The sequence below is a fragment of the Nelumbo lutea genome, chromosome 4 (genome assembly GCF_056320005.1).
Source record: "Nelumbo lutea isolate HS-2025 chromosome 4, American lotus-T2T, whole genome shotgun sequence".
Lineage (NCBI taxonomy): Eukaryota > Viridiplantae > Streptophyta > Magnoliopsida > Proteales > Nelumbonaceae > Nelumbo > Nelumbo lutea.
In genome coordinates this window covers 39,239,016-39,258,085 of record NC_142687.1, presented here as the reverse complement: position 1 = coordinate 39,258,085, position 19,070 = coordinate 39,239,016, and the positions used below count along the sequence as shown (strand labels likewise).

The following is a 19,070-nucleotide window of genomic DNA, read 5'->3' as shown; positions in this document are numbered from 1 at the left end:
GAATCTATGATCAGTACAAGGGATACAACATGGGTTGGAAGAATCCGAACCCAACTCAGCCCAATCCCCCCCCGGCAAAATAAAGAAAAAAAGTTGGTAGACTGAAAAAAATGCTCCAATGGGTCATCATAAAACTTTTAAAACAAATTACAATTTTCCTTTTTCACAAATTAAAGAAATTATCCAAAATCTAGATACATCCAACACTGCAAGCATGAAACATACGCATTAGACATCACCATGGTTACCTACAAGGTTTACACCCACATCTGTTTTGTTTTCTCCATTCTCTCCAACAAGCCTGCAATCTCAGCTTGCATTCTGACCTTTAGCTTGTAGTAGTCACAGTGTGAGTTCTCCAAGAGCTTGAGCTCCTCAAGCTTCTTCCTCCGCCTCTCCTCTGTCTCCTTCAAGCACAGTTTGGAGAGCTTGTTTGTGTACTCTTCCTCCAACTTCTCAGTTTTTGCCTGGATTATTCGTCGATACTCTTCTGCTTCTCTCCGTGCTTCATCTGCTTTGCTCTGGAACATTCTGGCTTCCATTTCCTTGATCCGAACAATGCCTTCCAAGCTGTCAAAGCCATCCTTCAATGACATCCCAGACCGCAACTCATTTTCAACAGTGACATTGCTCTTAAGGCCATTACAATGAACATCGCATGGCTGCAAATCTCTTCCTATGATTGAGGAGCTACTATTGTAAGTTGTAGGCTTTGCGGAGAGTGAAGTTGGAGGTGGAAGAGAGACAACATCACTCTGACATAACTGAGATGCCATCAATTCTTGGGAAGAACCTTTCGACGCAGGAATCTCTGATATGCTGCCATCTGTAATGTATATATTACAGAGATTGTCAATGAAAGAGGATTTATGTAGCAGCAGAGTTAACATGTTCAAATATCTTATCCCTATCAGACAATTAAAGAGTGCTAACTGTCTGATTAGGATCCTAAGGTCAGATTTATCACCAATGGGTTACATGTGATCACTTAACAAAAAATACCAACATGGAAAGAGTAAATTCAGTCACATGGTTTGGACCATAAGGTTAGATTTATCACCACCATGAAGGACCATATCAAATTAAGGCTAAGCAAAAATCAAGAACCCTCCTCATAGAAAGCTGAGTCTGACCGAAAATGAAGAAGACAATTAATTCAAAGGATTAAGGATGCAACCATGCCACTATCTGCAGGTAAAGACAGCATCTCAAAATACATTCACCAACATACTACAGTTTGCTTATGTTACCAATCTACCAATAGGATATTTAACATAGTAAAAGCCTTCCCAAGGCTCAAGCAAAGACCTAAATTGCATAATGTACCATCAGACTGCACCAGAACAATTGTGGACATTGGTGGCATCATGCAATTATTAAACCACAAGAGGACATATATTCTAGCACATAGTCTTCTACAATCACTCCATTGGTCAGTGATCAATGCAGTAGCCAGTGGCAAATGCATCACAACCAAGATGCAGCAACTCAATGTTCTTCAAAACAATTTATCTTAATTCCTTTTCAAAATTAAGGAACATTTTCAAGTATGTGTGATTTTATGTTTAATAACAAATTATCAAGTTACAACTAGGATTGGGAAAAAAGCACTGAAACAAGTAATTACCTAATAAGAGAACCTTGATCATTTACTATTAAATTGGATAATGAATCTTTAGTTCCCAGTCAAAAATTTTCTACATCTTCAATATCACAAAATACAATCTTTGATTGTAACTGGTAAGGTAAGTTTGTCACCAAGAAGTTTTTAATTGCATATCAAAAGAAGTTGATTTTTTTTTTTTTTTTTAAATTAAGAAATGCAATTGTTCCTTGGAACCACCTGAATAAAGACAATCTTGTAAAATTAATAAATCAAGGCTCAAGTCATATTTATTTGTTTTAACAATATAAAAGGCTCTTACTCCTGAATGGTAAGCCATTTTGTATTCAAAGCATATCCAGGAATCATAAATGATAGAACAGTACTAGGTGTTAGAATGCCATCTAAAATTTTATTCCATTACTCTTCAATATGATCAATCTTGACAACATTAACAAGGAAACTGCCATCACGCTTTGAAACCTATGATACCCCGATATAGATATTGATATGGACACAGATACAGGGAAACGGGATACAACTCTCCATTTCCTAAAATCTAGGACGCGGATACAAGCACTGGTAATTCCATGGACTATGCTTATATCATGGTGTTTTCTATCTAGTTTTTGAAGTTAAGTGTCATTTCTCAAGACTTATGTCTTGCCAAGTTTAATTAAATTTCTAACATGAGATTTTTTTTATTGTATAATTTGTTAAAACATACCACTTTACATAATTTAAAAGTGTTAACACTATAGAGTACATCTAGAAGTATCCATGCAGTATCTGGTATATCAAGGAAAACTAGGAATGCTTTTCAAGAATCAAAGCCTATGACTATATAAACCTACAATTTACATCATATTAAGAAACCATTCTCATCTATCCACAGGTACACTATGACCATGGAAAAAAAGCTAACCACAGTGACACTGGGGATAGAGAACCCCTGAAAATTCATGCAACTGAGACCAAATTGACAGCTCATGTAACTGGTTCAGTAAGAATGATTAGTAAATAGAGAATCTTTCAGTTGACAGAAGAAAGATAATAACTACCAAATAGAAAAAAAAAATGGTAGGGAAAAAAATAATTAAGGGATAGTAATTCCCGAGTTCTGAAACTTACATTGGAAGAACTGAAGCATCAAGTCATAGGCATCTGAAGGAACAATGATTTTATTCTCAAGCTTTGAGAGCATTTCCATGGCCATAGTTTGTAGTTCCTTTCCCTTGACATCTTCACTTCCTCTGAAGATATTCCTGACACACTCGAGCTCCTTTATCAGGGTATCTATTCCCCAATCCTTTGCACAATGCATAAACACATCCTTAATGAATCCAAACATCTCAGAAGCATGACCACAAGCAACGCAATGGAATTGCATCTCCGTCGATCCCTTGGGCCCTTTCAAGCTGGGTCCGGGCTTAATGAGATTCTTCTGGAGGCCACAGATGGCATGGCACCAGTGAGAGCAGACATCACAGCCAACCCAACTACAAGTGTTGTTGGCACAATCGAATTTCAAACAGACAGGACACATGCAACTACTACAAAATCCCTTCTTTGTCGAACATATCTTGCAGTCACAGTCATCGACAGGCAACAAACTCTTGCAGTTCGGATTCCGGCATCTCATAAACAAGAAGATCTCCACCAGCTCAGCTGTTGGTAGCCGGTTCTTTCCCGATAAGTAGTTCACAAGACCTGTTTTTACTGTAACCAAGATGTCCAACTGCGCCTTGTTTGACTTCGAAAGTGTCTCAAAAGTAAGATCTGATCTCTTCTCAAGCTGAGTCTGTAAGATGGCCAACTCCTCTCTCTTTTCAGGCGCCTCAATTAGACCCTTCAGACACTCTTTGGTCGATTCAATTGTTTCATCAGGAAGTTCGTGAAGTATTTGAGCCATTATAGGAATAGACTCAGAAACAATTTCTCGTAGAATCCTCTCGGGGCTTGTCAATTTACGTGCTCTCCCTCCGTCTGAGTTCTCCAAACCTATTTGTTGCTCAGAAGCTCTTCCTCTCGAGTTGGCTGATAAAGTATCCTTTCTTGGCCTCGCAGGTAGTTCAGACGGGAAGAACGAATGGTTATCGGAGCTTGTAGTTCTGTAAAGACTGTTGCAAGAGTCCTTATTGATCGGGCGGCCTCCCTGCATCAAGGGGTGGCTGAAACCACCACCATGGTTCGACAGACCAACTCCGTCGCCGAATGGCCTGAACCGACTGTGAACTGAGCCATTAGTCCCCTCCCCACAATTCCAAAACTGATCAGTCTCTCTTCGGTGGCTTCCCATCGAGTACTCATAATTCTCGGTCGAGTTTCGCGTGAGTGAGCAGCTGGGGTTGTGAGAGAAGGGGAGGGAGTAAGAGTACGAACGTGATGCCGCCGTATAGTCATCGGAGGATGACGGCGCCAATGAATGAGTGCTCCTCACCGACTTCAGATGAACAGGAGGGTCAGCTTTCGGAGCTGGGTTCGAAGTGTTGAGGGATAGTGAGACAACCGGCAAAGCTAGAGAGAGATTAAGCGTCTCAATCTTTGGTTTCTTTTCCCTCTTGTCTCTGTCGATTTCCTCTTCCTCGAACTCTCGCCTCGACCCTGCTCCCCTAGCACCGGTCAACTGCAGAAAATCCCTCTCTACCCATCTCTCCTCTTCAGTCTGGTTCTCCGGAACCACTTCCTTTCCCTTATATCTCCCTTTCTCCAAAGAACTCAACAAATTCTTCCCAGAAATATCTTTGTCTTGAAAATCCATTTTAGAATTATCGCACAGGTAGCTCAGAGTCAGCTCCTGAGCACCTGAATTTCCATTTCTCGACGGTTTTAACGGAAACCCATTATGACCAATCTCCGAACCTCGCAGAAAATCGGAACCCTTTTCAGAAAAACCGATTTTCCCATCTGGGGTCTCGAGGTTTTGCACGGAGACGTGTTGTTTCAGTCTGCTCAGAGAGTTCTCTGTTCCGTGAACAAAACCATTGGAGAGATCGGTCTCTGTAATCATGGCCTACAAGGAGCTCACAGTAAGAGAGATAAAGAGAAACGTACCCCGCCAAAAAGGTAGAAATTTCAGAAATCGTCCAAGGATTTGAGAGGGAATTCGAAGAAAATTCTCTTCCTCCCCGGTTCCACCCTCTTTCTGCTTCTTCAACTCTCCGTTTTCCTGTTCTGATCCCTACGACTCCATTGACGCTGTAACGGCTGTTTCAGGCGGGCGGACGAAGAAACAGAGGCGCTTCTTTGTTCGGTTTACGACATTACCCTCTATTTCTTCCAGGATTTACAGAAATTGTCCAGAACTCGCAATTTGACGACGATAGACTCGTTTTGTGTTGGGTTTTTTACTTGCTGTTCGATTAAAATGACACTGTTTTATCAACAGAACGACGGAAAGGTCCCTAAATATTCGAGTTATTTCTCTGATGTCCTTCCTCTTCTGATTTAACTCGAAGGTTTAACAATTACCATTCAAACAGTAAGGCTGTGTTTGGTTTGAAGAAAAATGTAGGGAAAGGAAGGAAAAGGTAAAGAAACGTCTATAAACTAAACACAGCCTAAAGGAAAAGCTGCCCAGTTCTCAGTTTTCTTTGTTTACTGATGCAATCCGGTCTGATTTTTCAAATTCAAAACCAATTGATTCAAAGTGTGATAAAAGAATAAATCATAAAAGAGAAAAGTTGGTAAAGAGAGAGAAAAATAGAAGGGCAGTTTTGATATCATGATTTATGGGGAAGCCTTTCATCAGAAGACTTGAACCCTCCAATATGGTAATGAAGAAATGAAGAGAGAGAGAGATTTATTGCACAAGAACATGGAAAGAACAGAGAACACATTTATTGAGTGCTGATCTGTTAGAGTCATTCACCTTTAAAGAAGGAAAAGACAAAAACCTAAAACTGTGTTGTGCTTTACTGATTATGGGTCATGGCTGCGTTGCTTCCTCTCATTCTCATAGTCTCTTTGTCCCAAATTTCCATTTTTCTTTTTCTCTCACTCAGGACCCAGGTTCAAAAGACTGTTGAAAAGCATACATTTTTTCAACCTTTTAGTAATATATTATTAAAATGTAATAATTTTAATAGTGATTTGATAAAAAAATAAATGCACTTAAAGCATGACTAATCTTTGTCAAAATTAACATGATGGTTAGGTGGTAAATAGTTTCAGTCTGGAGTCTGGACCAATCATTCATTTTACTTGGCTTTAGTCTTCTCTTTTATTCAATGTTGATTGAAGTCTGAGTCTCCGTTTGGGAGTACTTATTCAAATAAACACTTATTTTGAGCCACAACCACATCAATAATCATTTATGTGCATTTGGGAAATAAGCCCCTGATATGAGTGCTTTTTTCACCAAACATTTATCTAATAAATACTCCCAAACGGGGCCTAAGAGTAGTCACTTTGTGCAAAATATGAAAATAATGCTATAGTTTTTTTTTTTGGTTGGTTTATTGGACTACACAACTGGGGGGAGACCATACCCCAATACCCATAACCTCCCAACCCTGGTGACAAGGATTTGATCCCTAGTCTTTACCTAGTTGGGATCAACATTGCCTAATGGCCTTTAGTTTGCCCAAACAAAGCTAAAATAGTTCAGTCAATTGCAAGGAAAGAGACAAAGCCTTTCTTTAAGCAAAACCAAACTTGCCTGAAAGTGCTATTCTTTCATGTGAATTTGTTATTTGGTAAGGTGTGAAATCTTACTTTTAGAGGGTCATTTCCACAACCAACAATTCAAGTGGGTTCACATATCTCATATCACCCTCTCTCCCCATGTGACAAATTAAGGTCACTTTCAGAGGGTCACTTTTCTATTATGTTTTGAATTATAAAAATGCATTTTTTTTTGCATAAAATCACAAAGTAATCACTGAGGCTTAAGGCTTACATCTATTTACACTTCAACCTTAAGCTTGAGACTTATGCTTCATTTTGACAAAGACTGAAAACTCAGATCAAAATTGTGAGGTTTAAGTCTTGAGACAAAATTTATGCGCCTCACCTCAAGGTCATTTCATGACGTATGTCTCACACCTCAAAGCTTAAGCATTTTAAAAGAATGCTATATACATCTACTGTGAATTAATTAATACATTATATGGATGCTACTGTGAATGTGTTCAATTTGTATTGCTATTCCATTTTGACACCTTCTTTTCTTTTCTATGGACAAAGCACATGGTTGCAAATCTTGGGTTCTTTGTCTTTTCCTGATTTCTTTGAGGCTGCATATGTTACCCATTAAATTGATGGAATTTTTTTTTCAGGCAGAAATATTTCATCTATTATTTTGGAAGAAGTACGAATGTAAATGTATAGAGTGCAAAATCTTGTAATTTATATTATTTTTTATGTATTTGTATTGTACATATTCTTTCCAAACTGAGCCTTGGTTTTTTTTGAAGCGAGCAAAATTGCCAATGGTCATGTAATTCAAGAGTCCAAACCTGCTACCCACTAGAACGCTAATCATACTACCCACAAGGCACTACAGCCACAAACGGTGAATACCTCTCCATGAATGACAACAAAGTATAAGAAATGTTTTTGATGTATGACTGTAGTGTCGTGTGGATAGGGTGTGGGTAGAAGATCCGTGCTCATAGTTCACTTGGTCACCTGATGCCCTTCCCTTGGAAGAGGTGTAGGTTCAAACCCATTGGAGGATAGGTTCTCTACATAGTTAAACAAATGGGCCTACACATGCATCTAGCATATTGCTAGCAGTGGCAATTGAGAGGGTTGGGTTGGATTTGGTTTGGGTTGAGTTTCAACCCAATCCATTTAGTTGGCCAACCCATTAATGACACATTTATATAAAATTAAATAGGTTGGGCTCAACCCATACCTGCTTTAATCCAATCCAATCCGCCCAAATCCATTAATTTTATATTTATGTACTTAACAAAAAACTAACTCTCTCTTGACAAATAAATTGCTCATAGCTTGGTAGTAATAGTAGTTGCTATTTGTACAAGTGGTAAATGTTCAAATCACATTATATGTATGTTATCTTTACACAAGTGGCAAAACCATTTGACTATGTTCGGGTTTCAGGTTTGACCAAACCACTTAGGTTCAAACTGGTTAGACCAACTTGAACTATCTAATTGGATTGTTTTCGAGCTAATCACATCAAGGGTGGTTGAACCGTTTAGATTTGGATTATGTTAGCCAAACCTGATCAAACCAATTCAGTCAATGGCAGATTGACTTGGACCGACTGACCGACCCAAACGAACCAAAACAAGGTGATCATGTCTGTTCATATTTAGATGAAGTTGATTTGGATTTATGTCGATTTGGGTGAAGTGCATTTATTCGAGATAAAACTAATTTTAATCAATAATTAATAAAAAATTAATGTATTAATTATAAATTATTTCATTCAAATGAAGAAAATAAAAAAAAGGCTAAGGAATTAATACTTATATCTATAATGGTTAATCCAATGATTATTCCTAACCCAACCCAACCCAACCCAACCCATTTAAATTGGTCCAATAGGTGATCAACCCATTTCCAACAATGTTAGGTGGCTTAGAGGGTTGGGTGGATTCAGCTGGTTAGGTGAAAAATTTCCACCCCTACATATTGCACCCTGTCCCAACCGCCTATAGGGAAATGGATGAAATTGTTTTCAGCTATTATTTATGTCCATTTTACAATAGAAATTTTGTTTTCCACTCATCTGAGTTGAGGTCTTAGAAGGGGATGTTAAAACCCAAAAAGTCTAGGTCAAATATTTCGGCTTGGAAAAGATTTTTCCTATTTCAGACCAAAACAAATGAAGCCTTAACTAAGAATTCACAATTCCTTGCCAATTCAGCACCCCTCTAATTATGGAGGCGCAAGATGCCCGTGTTATTGCAGGCTCTCCGCGGTATTATCAGTAAAATAAAAATAAAAAGCCCTAAACCAAAAGAGTTACACAATAAACTTTGACTATGCTATTAAAGGAAAATTAGCATTTGGCTCAAATAGGGTAAAACATAAAGATAAGACTTAAAAGAGATATTATTTCAACCCTAATGACAAATGAGATGATAGCATACTTATCCAAGACCAGGCAGGCCAATCAAAAGCAACCAGATCACTCATGTTTTTATACTCTTATGATGTGATTATGTGAAATTTAAGATTCTCCCAAACATAAGTTGATGTGGGCGATTCTGATTGGCCCATCATACCCTAAGGCTACAATATGCCTGTTCCGGTAGTAATGTCCATTGAAGCCCATATAGGATTGTCAATGGATCGTGATAGAGCGCGATCCGGCCGGTCTTACTTGTCCACGATCTTGCTTTTGAACGGGGTAGCAGGGAACCTGAAACGGAGGAGATGGGGAAACTCCGGGGGGAACCCGGTGTAGAGGCTCTGAATCTCAAGTTAGAATCCTTCAAAAGCAAGATAATACCAGATAGCGCAAAGTTTGCATACCTTGTTTGTTGGGGGTAGGGGGCTCTTATAATCACTTCGTGCACTCGCCCCGAGGCCCTTGTCAGGTCGGGTATGATTACCCTTGTGCTTGTCAATTTGGCCGTCGTCCTTTCTGCTGGGACAGAACCGTCACTGCCTAACCGTCTCTCTAACTGGAGATGGCGGTGGCAGGTGGCCGTTTAGAGTGCGGCCGCCAAACGCCAGATCCCAAGTCAGTCAGGCGAGGCGCCCTCGGGCACAGACTTCCTCAGTGTCAGGCATGGTACGACTTGTTTGGTTTGGTGCCCAGAAGGTGATGCGGAGTGCTGAGCGAGGCGAAGTCTTGAGATCGGAGGTATCTATAGGGCAGGTCAGTTCGGCGAGGTGTATCCCGAACTGTTACAAGGTGGCCAGTTCGGCGAGGTATATCCCGAGCTGTTACAAGGTGGGTCAGTTCGGCGAAGTGTCTCCCAAGCTGTTACAAGGTCAATTCGGCGAGGTGTATCCCGAGTTGTTACAAGGTGGGTCAGTTCGGCGAAGTGTATCCCGAGCTGTTACAAAGTTGGTCAGTTCGGCGAGGTGTATCCCGAGCTGTTACAAGGTTGGCCAATTCGGATTACTCTGGTTTTGGGTAAAGGGTGAGTTCGGGCCCCCCGTAGGGAGTTCGGTCCGCTGGTGTCCCCTTGTTCCCACCTTAGGCTTGGCCCCCTTTTGTCGAGCTGTTGTTTCTGCCACATGTCACGTAACAGTGAGGTCGGGCCAAATCTTCCTTCATCAATTGCCCCCCACTCCTCGCGCCAAGGGTCTTGCCATGGTGCGGGGAGTTTCGCGAGGTAGCAGGTGGATTTGTCTCATCCTTCAAATCTTGATTGCGCGAGTTGCTTTTGCTAGGGTTCTTCGGTTTCTGAGATGGCCGGAAACGTGCCTACTCAAGAATGCTGATGGTTGTGACAGTGCATGTTTTAAATTTCAAAAATTCGCGCCGCTGGGACGTGACAGCGGGTCATTCAAAAAGGCGTGCCACTGCTGTACGTGCGCGGGCGACTGTCCGGGAGACGTGCGGCGCATTAGTTTCGGAAAGACGCATGTCGAAGCGACGTCGGTTTCAAAAAGACGTGTGCTGACGTTTCGCTTTTTTCGGAAAGACGTGCGCCAATCATGTCTCGACCTTATGGGACGTGCGGTGAGTGAAAACGTGGGCCATCGGATCATCTTCGATCTGCACGGTCGATTCTTAGTTACTGTAGCTATAAATAGTGGGGGACCCTAGTCGGTTTGTCACTTATGCGGTTTGTCTACTGAGCTTGCGTCCAACTTTTCAGCTCGCGTCCAAGTTTTTTCCAGCTCGTGTCAAGGCTGGTTATATAGCCTTCACGGTTCTTTGGCTTGTTCCAGTCTCCGGAGCCTTTAAACTTTCTTCCGGTGAGTACTTTCCTGAATCCATCTTTTCTCCAATGTCTAGCTTTGATAGCTCAGACGATTCTTCAAGTAGGGCAGACGTAGGTTCCACCAACCGAGCCGTGTCCCCCGACTACCTCAGTGAACCTGAGGTGGAACTTGAGGACTATGAACCAGTAGGCCGAGCCACTTCGGGCAGTTTGGCGTCTACCTCCCGCCGAGGTCGGATGCTAGACAGGTTTGGTCCTTCGACCATGACGCCTGAGGGGCTTCAATCCATACTTATGTCTTACAACCTTCCTGGGGGGTATACATATTTTATTCCTTCGGGTAGCTTTCCTTGGGAACACGGTCCTTGACGAGATTGTGATTTTTCGTGAGCAGCTCGCTGCGGGGTTGCGACTTCCTTTCCATCCCCTTCTCGTCAAAGTCATAAACCACTTCGGTGTCACAATTGGCCAACTTCATCCGAACTCTATTCGGAACCTGGTGGGGTCAGTTTCCCTTTTTTGCGAGCAGAACTTCCCCTTGGACTTAGAGAAATTCTCCTCTATCTTGATGCTCAAGAGATAGGCGGGTTCTCTTCCTGGGGGAAGACGGGCATATTACCTTTCTCCTCGCCAGGGTTTTAAGCTTCTGCACGATCTTCCTAATAAGGTCCCGGCGTGGAAGTGGGACTACTTCGACGTGCGAAGTGCACAAGGATGGCCCTTTTAGACCGGGTGGGGTGAGGCCGCTCCTGATTTAGGCGTGACCCTCGATAAAGAGACAGTGAAGGGCCTCCAGCAATGGGCACGACAAGGTTTAAAGTGCCACCACTACTTAACGGAGGCCAAGCTTATTGCGGCTGGCCTGAGTTCGGGTAGGTTTCTAGCTACGCGATTTCTTGCTTGCTCTGTTCTTTTCATTTTTTCTGATGTCGAACTCGTTTCTACAGGTGTGATGGACGCGGAGAGAACTCGTGGGGGGCGTCTGTTCCAAGGTATGAAGAGGAGGAAGCGGGTCGCCAAGCGAACCCGTACCGAGCTGCCCCTAGATGAGGAGCCCCAAGTCCCAGACCACACGCTGGAGGATCTGCCCAGGGAGCCCGAGGTGACTCCATCGATGCACGAAACTACCGGGGTGCCTTACGCTGAGACCACTCATACGGGCGCTCCTACATACTCAAGTGCTCCTGCTCACTCCGGGTCCGCTCATACGCGGGCTGGGCCCTCGGGCTCGGGAGCTCAAGGGGAGTTCAGGAGCGTGTTGACGCCGAACTATGCTCTTCAGAAGAGTAGGGAGGCTACTTTCCCTGAGGAGATCGCGGCGTGGACCGATCTTCCCTTGAATCAGGTTGCTTGCCGCGCCGTAACACATGCCATGGTGGTAAGTTAGATTCCGTCTGACTTTTTCATTTTCTGTCGCTTCTGCTGTTATTGATCACTTGTTACTTTTGGTAGGTGAATTCTTCAATTCATGCCCTCGCGGCCCAAGTGGAGAGGAGCTCGCGACAGGCGCGAGCTGCTGAGGCTGCCGCTCATGCTGCTGAAGAAGCTTTCCGTGCTGCAGAGGCAAATACCGGGGCTGCTGAGGCGGCTGCTTACGCTGCTGAAGAGGCTGCTCGCGTCGCGATGGCTAGGCAGGCAAGGTCTCAATGTGACGCCGAGGCCATGGGGGTAGTTGTCAAGCATATGGCAGACTTGAAGTTGGATTTGCAGCATCAAGTCGAATATCTTCAGGAGGACATCAGGGAGAGAACACAGATTTTTTCCCAAGGCATTGAAGACGCCAAGAAGAAGGCAGTTGAGGACTACATTACCTCTCCGCGTTTTGACGATCTGATGGTGGATTCTTACAGGAGGGGGTTCAAATTGAGCAGGTGGATGATTCGGAATATGTACCCCGACCTCGATGTTAGTGCCATATCCACTTCGCGTATAACTCAGGAGATGGCCAATGCTGCCGATGGCGAGCCGGACTCTGAAGGAGAGGCAGGGCCTTCGAGTGTTGTTGAAGTGCCTTCTGATGGCAAAGAAGTGGCTGCGGGCATGTAATTTTTCTTTTGTAAGTCCTTTTCTGATGGCCAATGTACTCCTGTTTCTTGCAATGGAATAGATAGTCTTTTTGCCCAAGTGTTCTTTTTCCCCGAACTGATTCTTTGTCGATGCCACTTTGTCCGAGTTATTATACTTCCGCGACCTGTTATGCCGCGAAGGCTTTTTTTTTTTTGCAGCGAACTGGTTTTTTGCCAAGCTGATAATATGCTCTTCTTTGCTTGTGTTACGCCGAAGTTCCTCTTGGCTTGCATCGTGGCACATAGGACCTGATTTCGTCCACTTCGCTTGGTGGTTTATAGGTAGTATCGCCTCAAGTTCACGATGTTCCACGCTCGAGGTACTTGTTTGCCTTCCAAGGTTTCGAGTTTGTATGCCCCCCCCCCCCTGAGCGCTCTTTTTACTTTATAGGGCCCTTCCCAATTTGGTCCAAGTTTGCCCACGCCGGGTTCGGGCACCATAATCTTACGAAGGACCAGGTCGCCAACTCGGAAGCTTCGTTGCTTTACTCTACTATTGTAGTAGCGAGCTACCTGCTGCTGGTATGCCGCTGTTCGGATGTGCGCGAGGTCCCTTACCTCGTCCAATAGGTCAAGGTTGGTACGTAACTCGTCTCCGTTCGTCCGATTGTCGTATGTTTCTAATCGCAATGTTGGTACTTCGATTTCCGTCGGGATCACTGCTTCAGTGCCGTAGGTGAGGTTGAAGGGGGTTTCTCCCGTGGCGGTTTTTTCGGTAGTTCGGTGAGCACATAAGACACTTGGTAGCTCTTCGGCCCACAATCCCTTAGCTCGATCCAGACGTGCTTTCAGTCCGCCCAGGATGGCTCTGTTCATTACTTCCGTCTGACCGTTTGCCTGCGGGTGCGCGACTGACGTGAAGTTTTGCCGAATCCCCATGTTCTGGCACCACTCTTGGAACTTGATATCCTCGAATTGCTTGCCGTTGTCGGAGATTAGTACTCGAGGTAACCCGAAGCGACATACTATGTTCTTCCAAAAGAAGTTCTGTATGTTTCGAGCCATAACAGTTGCCAGGGGTTCGACTTCTATCCACTTCGTAAAGTAATCTACTGCAACAACTAGGAACTTTCTTCCACCTGTTGCTGGTGGGAATGGCCCCAGGAGGTCGATGCCCCATTGTGCAAAGGGCCACGGGCTGGCGAGGTATTTGAGGTCGGGGGCAGGTTGATGGTGGATATTGGCGTGCTTCTGACACGTCGCATTTTCTGATGAGGTCGACAACTTCTGCCTTCATCGTTGGCCAGTAGTATCCTTGTCGAAGTGCTTTTTGGGCGAGTGCTCTGCCCCCCAAGTGTCCGCCGCATAGGCCTTCATGAGTGTCGCGGAGTACGAACTCGGCTTCGGCATGTCGCAGGCAACGCAAGTAGGGGAGTGTGTAGGACCGTCGGTATAACCGTTCGTCTATTATGACGTATTTGGCTGCCTAGCGCTGCACCCTCTTGGCGGCATTGCGTTCTGCAGGGAGGGTTCCATCTATCAAGAAGCTCGCGAGTGGGTCGATCCAGCTCAACTCTGCCTCCAAGATGGGAGCGACCTCCTCTGTCCCCCCGAGAATACTAGGCCGAGGTAAGTCCTCTATGTAAACAGTTCTCATGTTGTTGTGACTTGTACTGGCTAACCGGGATTTGCCTGATGAAGTGTGACTAGAAGTTGAGCAGGGCTTCTTTTACTTTGGCCAAATATGCGATCATGGAGAGCTCGCGTGCTTCATACTCGCCTGTAACTTGGTTGACCACGAGCTGAGAATCGCTGCAGATGACCAAGTGTTTTGCCTTTACCTTTCGCGCTAGCTCCAGCCCGGCTATTAGTGCTTCGTACTCTGCCTCGTTGTTGGATGTCGCGAACTCAAAGCATAGTGCGTATTCTAATTTTGTGCCGCTCGAGCCGCACAAGACTATTTCAGCTCCGCTGCCTTGCCGGTTCGAGGAACCATCCACGTGAAGGATCCAGGGCTCCTCATCCCAGTTCGCGCTTCGCCTGACAAGGAGAGATGCCACACTGGCTGCTACTTCATGGGGTTCAGACTCTATGGGCTCGGGAGCTCCGGGTTCGCCCGAACTGGGGACCTCGGGCTCGACCTATGGGGCTTTGTGGCTGAAAGTGCACTCGGCGATAAAATCTGCCAAAGCTTGGGCCTTAATAGCGGTTCTTGGTTTGTACTGGAGGTCGTACTCGCTGAGTTCGATGGCCCATTTCGTCAGTTGACCGAAAACCTCGGGTTTGAATAAAACTTGTCTCAGAGGTTTGTTAGTCAGGACGATGACAGTGTGAGCCTGGAAGTATGGGCGGAGTTTCCAATCTACTGTCACTAGGGCGTATGCTAGTTTTTCTATCTGCGGGTACCTTGCCTCTGCTCCCTACAAAATTTTACTAACATAGTAGATGGGTCGCTGAACCTGGTCTGTTTCTTTTATTAGTACCGAACTGACCACCTCGTCGCTTGCCGAGAGGTACAATTCTAAGACCTCGCCCACCTCGGGCCGGGCTAAGGTCAGCACACTAGCGAGGTAACCTTTTAGCTCGTCAAACGCGAGCTGGTAGTCCTGGGTCCACTCGAACCCTTTGCCTTTGATTGCCTTGAAGAAGGGTAGGCAGCGGTTTGCTGATTTGGACATGAAGCGGCTTAGAGCGGCTATGCGGCCGTTTAGCCTCTGAACCTCTTTTACTTTCCGAGGTGGTCTCATATCTAGAATGGCTTTTATTTTGTTCGGGTTGGCCTCAATACCGCACCGATTGATAATGTACCCTAGGAACTTGCCCAAGGTGATGCCGAAGACACATTTGTTGGGGTTCAATTTCATGCTAAACTGACGCAGGATTTGGAAGACAGAATCTAAGTCTTGTATTAATTCTTGTGAAAACTGAGTCTTGACGACCATGTCATCTACATAGCACTCTATCTTCGTGCCAATCAGGGGTCAAAATAACCTATTTACAAGTCTTTGGAAAGTCGCCCCGGTATTTTTTAGTCCGAAGGGCATGACCTTGTAGCAATATAGGCCGAACTCGGTTATGAAGCTGGTTTTTTCCTCATCGGATGGGTCCATCCTGACTTGGTTGTAGCCCGAGTAGGCGTCCAGGAAGCTTAGCAACTCATTTCCCGAGGTCGTGTCTACTAGGCGGTCAATTCTGGGGAGGGGGAAGCAATCTTTCGGGCAAGCTCGGTTCAGGTCGGTGTAGTCGACGCACATGCGCCACTTGCCGTTTGCCTTTTTTACCAACACCGGGTTGGCCACCTAGCTCGGGTAATGGACTTCCCTTATGAAGTTTGCTGCGAGGAGCTTCTCGACCTCCTCGTCGACCGCCCTCCAGCGTTCTGGGGCTAAGTTGCATTTCTTCTGTCTAACGGGTTTGACTACAGGGTTAGTATTAAGTTTGTGAGTTATCAGGCCGGGGCTAATGCCGGGCATGTCGGCCGCGGACCAGGCAAAAATATCTAAATTTTGAAGTAAAAAACTCACCAGTTTGGTTCGTAGGGGATCCTCGATGGAAGCTCCGATCTGAAGTGTGCGAGCTGGGTCCGTAGCCGAAGTCGGGATTGCGACCGTTTCCTCTGTGGGCGAAGCTCGTTCCTCACCTTGCTCCGCAAGCCACTCCAGTTTGAGGTCGTCGGCCGCCTTGGTTTTTCCCTTCAGGGCGGCAACATAACACTTGCGGGACTCGAGCGGGTCGCCCCGCGCTACCCCTACACCGAAGTCCGTAGGGAACTTCATGGCCAAATAGTAGGTGGAGACCGCCGCCCATAGGATGTGCGTGATCGGCCGCCCTATTATGGCATTGTATGGGGAGGGAGTCGCGACTACCAGGAAATCATGGTTGAGTCTGACTGCACAAGGCCATGTGCCGACTTCCACAGGTACTGTTATTTTTCCGAGGGGCCTGACTTCCTCTCCGCTGAAACACACTAGGGGAGTGTTCGCGGGCTTCAGCTCGCTCCTCTGTAACTGTAGCTGGTCAAATACTGATTTAAAGATGATGTCTATTGAGCTGCCCGAATCTATGAGTATACGTCTGACCTCGAAGTCGCTGATTCTTAGCTTAATGACAAGCGCGTCATCATGGGGGTAGTGGACCCCTCGCGTGTCGTCCTCCGTGAAGAAGTATGGTTCTTCGGTCTTTGATCTCTTTGGGGGGTTCCGTTCTTCGAGGGCCGCTGTCGAGGTACACCCCGCTACCACCGAACCTCCCACAATTACATGGATGGTTCCCCGAACTGGCCTCTCTTCCAGAGGCTGTCGCTGCAACGGTTCGGCAGGTCTGTTGTTAGACTCGGGGGCATCCTTTTCGCGCTCCCCTTGTCGACTTGCCTTATTGTTATTATTGTTGTGCTGTACAAAGTTTCTCAAGTATCCGCGACGGATGAGCCCCTCTATCTCGTCCCGGAGGTTATTACACTGCTCGGTACTATGACCATGGTCTCTATGGAAACTACAATACAAATTCTCATTTCTCTCGTTCGGATTTCCCTTTAGGCGAGGTGGCCACTTCACGTACGGGGCGTCTTTGATCGTCATTAAGATCTCGGTCCGCCTCGTGTTTAACGGCGTGTAGTCTGTCCGAACTGCTAGGGGAGCCCAGAACGACTGGTTCGGCTTCGGCTCCCGGGTCGGGTTTTTTCTATCGACCGGGTTGGAGAGCTCGCCTTCTCTCTTTCTTTTCTCGTTCCCACCTTCGGTTCGTTGGTTGATTTCTTCCTTTGTCCTCATGAACTTATCCGTGAGCTTGAGGAATTCGGCCACGGTTGCGGGCTGGTTAGCCACCATGTGCCATTTGAATTCTTTGTGCGTCACCCCTCTTTTGGCTGTCGCGAGCTGCACTGCGGGGTCCAACCACGGTATCTGCAAGCATGCTTCGTTGAATTGCTTGATGTAGCCCCGGATGGATTCTCCTTCTCTTTGGACTACTCCGAAGATGCTTTCCTCTGTTCTGGGGCACCGTTGGCTGGTGACAAAGTGTGCAGTGAAGACCTGCACGAACTGGGCCCAACACTTTATCGACCCGGGGGCCAGGTTCCTGTACCAAGTGCGGGCTACCCCCCTGAGGGTGGTGGTAAAGGCCACGCACATGCACGATTCGCTGGCCCTGGCGAGGTGCATTTGGGACTGAAAGGTGTCAACGTGGTCGTTGGGGTCGAAGGACCCGTCGTACTTGTCCAGAGGTGGGAGCTTGAAATCTCTGGGTAAGGGGACCGCCAGGAGTTCTGATGCGAGGGGGGAAGGAACCGAGAGAATCGGGGCAGCTCCTACCTCGTCCGAGCTCGTCTCTTTGCATCTGAGTTTTGACAAGGCACGGGTGGCAGTTCGACGACTTCGCTGGCGTCTTCGTTGCTGAGCGGGCCTTGTACTGGCGCTGCTGGCCTCCGTGTTACCGAGCTCGATGGGCCTGGAATGCTGGTAGTCTGCCGCCAGGGTGCCGAATTGGTTTTTGGTGAGTGAGAACTCGGGCTTGGAGCGCCGGGGTGCCGACCTCGCGGGCGAGGTTCCCGACCCGCCTGCGGGTTGCGAGGCAGGGATGACATTTTTCTCTCTTCGGCCTGGGGATGAGGCCTGGCTGTTAGGGGGGTTCTGGGGCTGGGAGGCCTTCGCCTGGTGGGGGCGTCCATCCTGCGGGGAGGCCTTGACCGGCCTCAGAGCGGGGTGGCGAGGTGGAAGTAGTGGTTGGTTCAGTGGCAGTTGGGGGAACTGCTGTTGATAGTGATACTGGGAGATGTTCTGCAGTACTTGGTGCTGCTGGAACTGTTGCATTTGGGCTTGCATTGCCCGCATGCACTGCATCAGGTCGTCCAACCGGTTTTGGCTGGCTGCCAGGGGGACGACAGTCGGTTCAGTGAAGGTTGTCTCAATGGGGAGAGGAAAGGGGATGCTTGTGGCAGGAAGGTTTACGGGCGCCACTACTTGTGGCGCGTTCAAGCTGGGGATCCCATCCACCGAAAGGGGGATGGTGAACTGTCCAACACACACCACGGGGACTTGAAGTTGTTCCACGGTGGTGTTTGTCTCCGTGCCACATCCGGTGTTGATGGAGGAGGCCATGAGTGTTGGGTTTTTTTGAAGAAAAGGGGTTATGGAAGTTTGGAGGGAGGCTTTTTGAAGCTTTTCCCACAGACGGCGCCAATTGATAGAGCGCGATCCGGCCGGTCTTAGCTATCCACGACCTTGCTTCTGAACGGAGTAGCAGGGAACCTGAAACGGAGGAGATGGGGAAGCTCCTGGGGGAACCCGGTGTAGAGGCTCCGAAGCTCAAGTTAGAATCCTTCAAAAGCAAGATAATACCAAATAGCGCAAAGTTTGCATACCTTGTTTGTTGGGGGCAGGGGGCTCTTATAATCACTTCGTGCACTCGCCCCGATGCCCTTGTCAGGTCGGGTATGATTATCCTTGTGCTTGTCAATTTGGCCGTCGTCCTTTCTGCTGGGACAGAACCGTCACTGCCTAACCGTCTCTCTAACTGGAGATGGTGGTGGTAGGTGGCCGTTTAGAGTGCGGTCACCAAACGTCAGATCCCAAGTCAGTCAGGCGAGGCGCCCTCGGGCACGGACTTCCTCAGTGTCAGGCATGGTACGACTTGTTTGGTTTGGTG

At 46.4% G+C, this 19,070-nt stretch overlaps 1 protein-coding gene across 1 annotated transcript; it reads right to left on the bottom strand.

Annotated features, from left to right (window-relative positions):
- Nucleotides 1-111: 111 nt before the first annotated feature.
- Nucleotides 112-5,345, bottom strand: LOC148855322 (protein OBERON 3-like). The gene is made up of 2 exons (XM_088941795.1): nucleotides 2,735-5,345; nucleotides 112-826 (listed from the first exon to the last, which is right to left on the bottom strand). The coding sequence occupies exons 1-2, from the start codon at nucleotides 4,611-4,613 to the stop codon at nucleotides 258-260; spliced, it is 2,448 nt and encodes an 815-aa protein (XP_088797921.1). The 5' UTR covers nucleotides 4,614-5,345; the 3' UTR covers nucleotides 112-257.
- Nucleotides 5,346-19,070: the final 13,725 nt, after the last annotated feature.

Bases quoted from the DNA above. Each gene is read 5' to 3' on its own strand.
- LOC148855322 (XM_088941795.1), bottom strand. From the start codon at position 4,613: ATGATTACAGAGACCGATCTCTCCAATGGTTTTGTTCACGGAACAGAG. The intron at 827-2,734 runs GTAAGTTTCAGA...TATACATTACAG, and splicing joins GATGCTTCAGTTCTTCCAAT to ATGGCAGCATATCAGAGATT.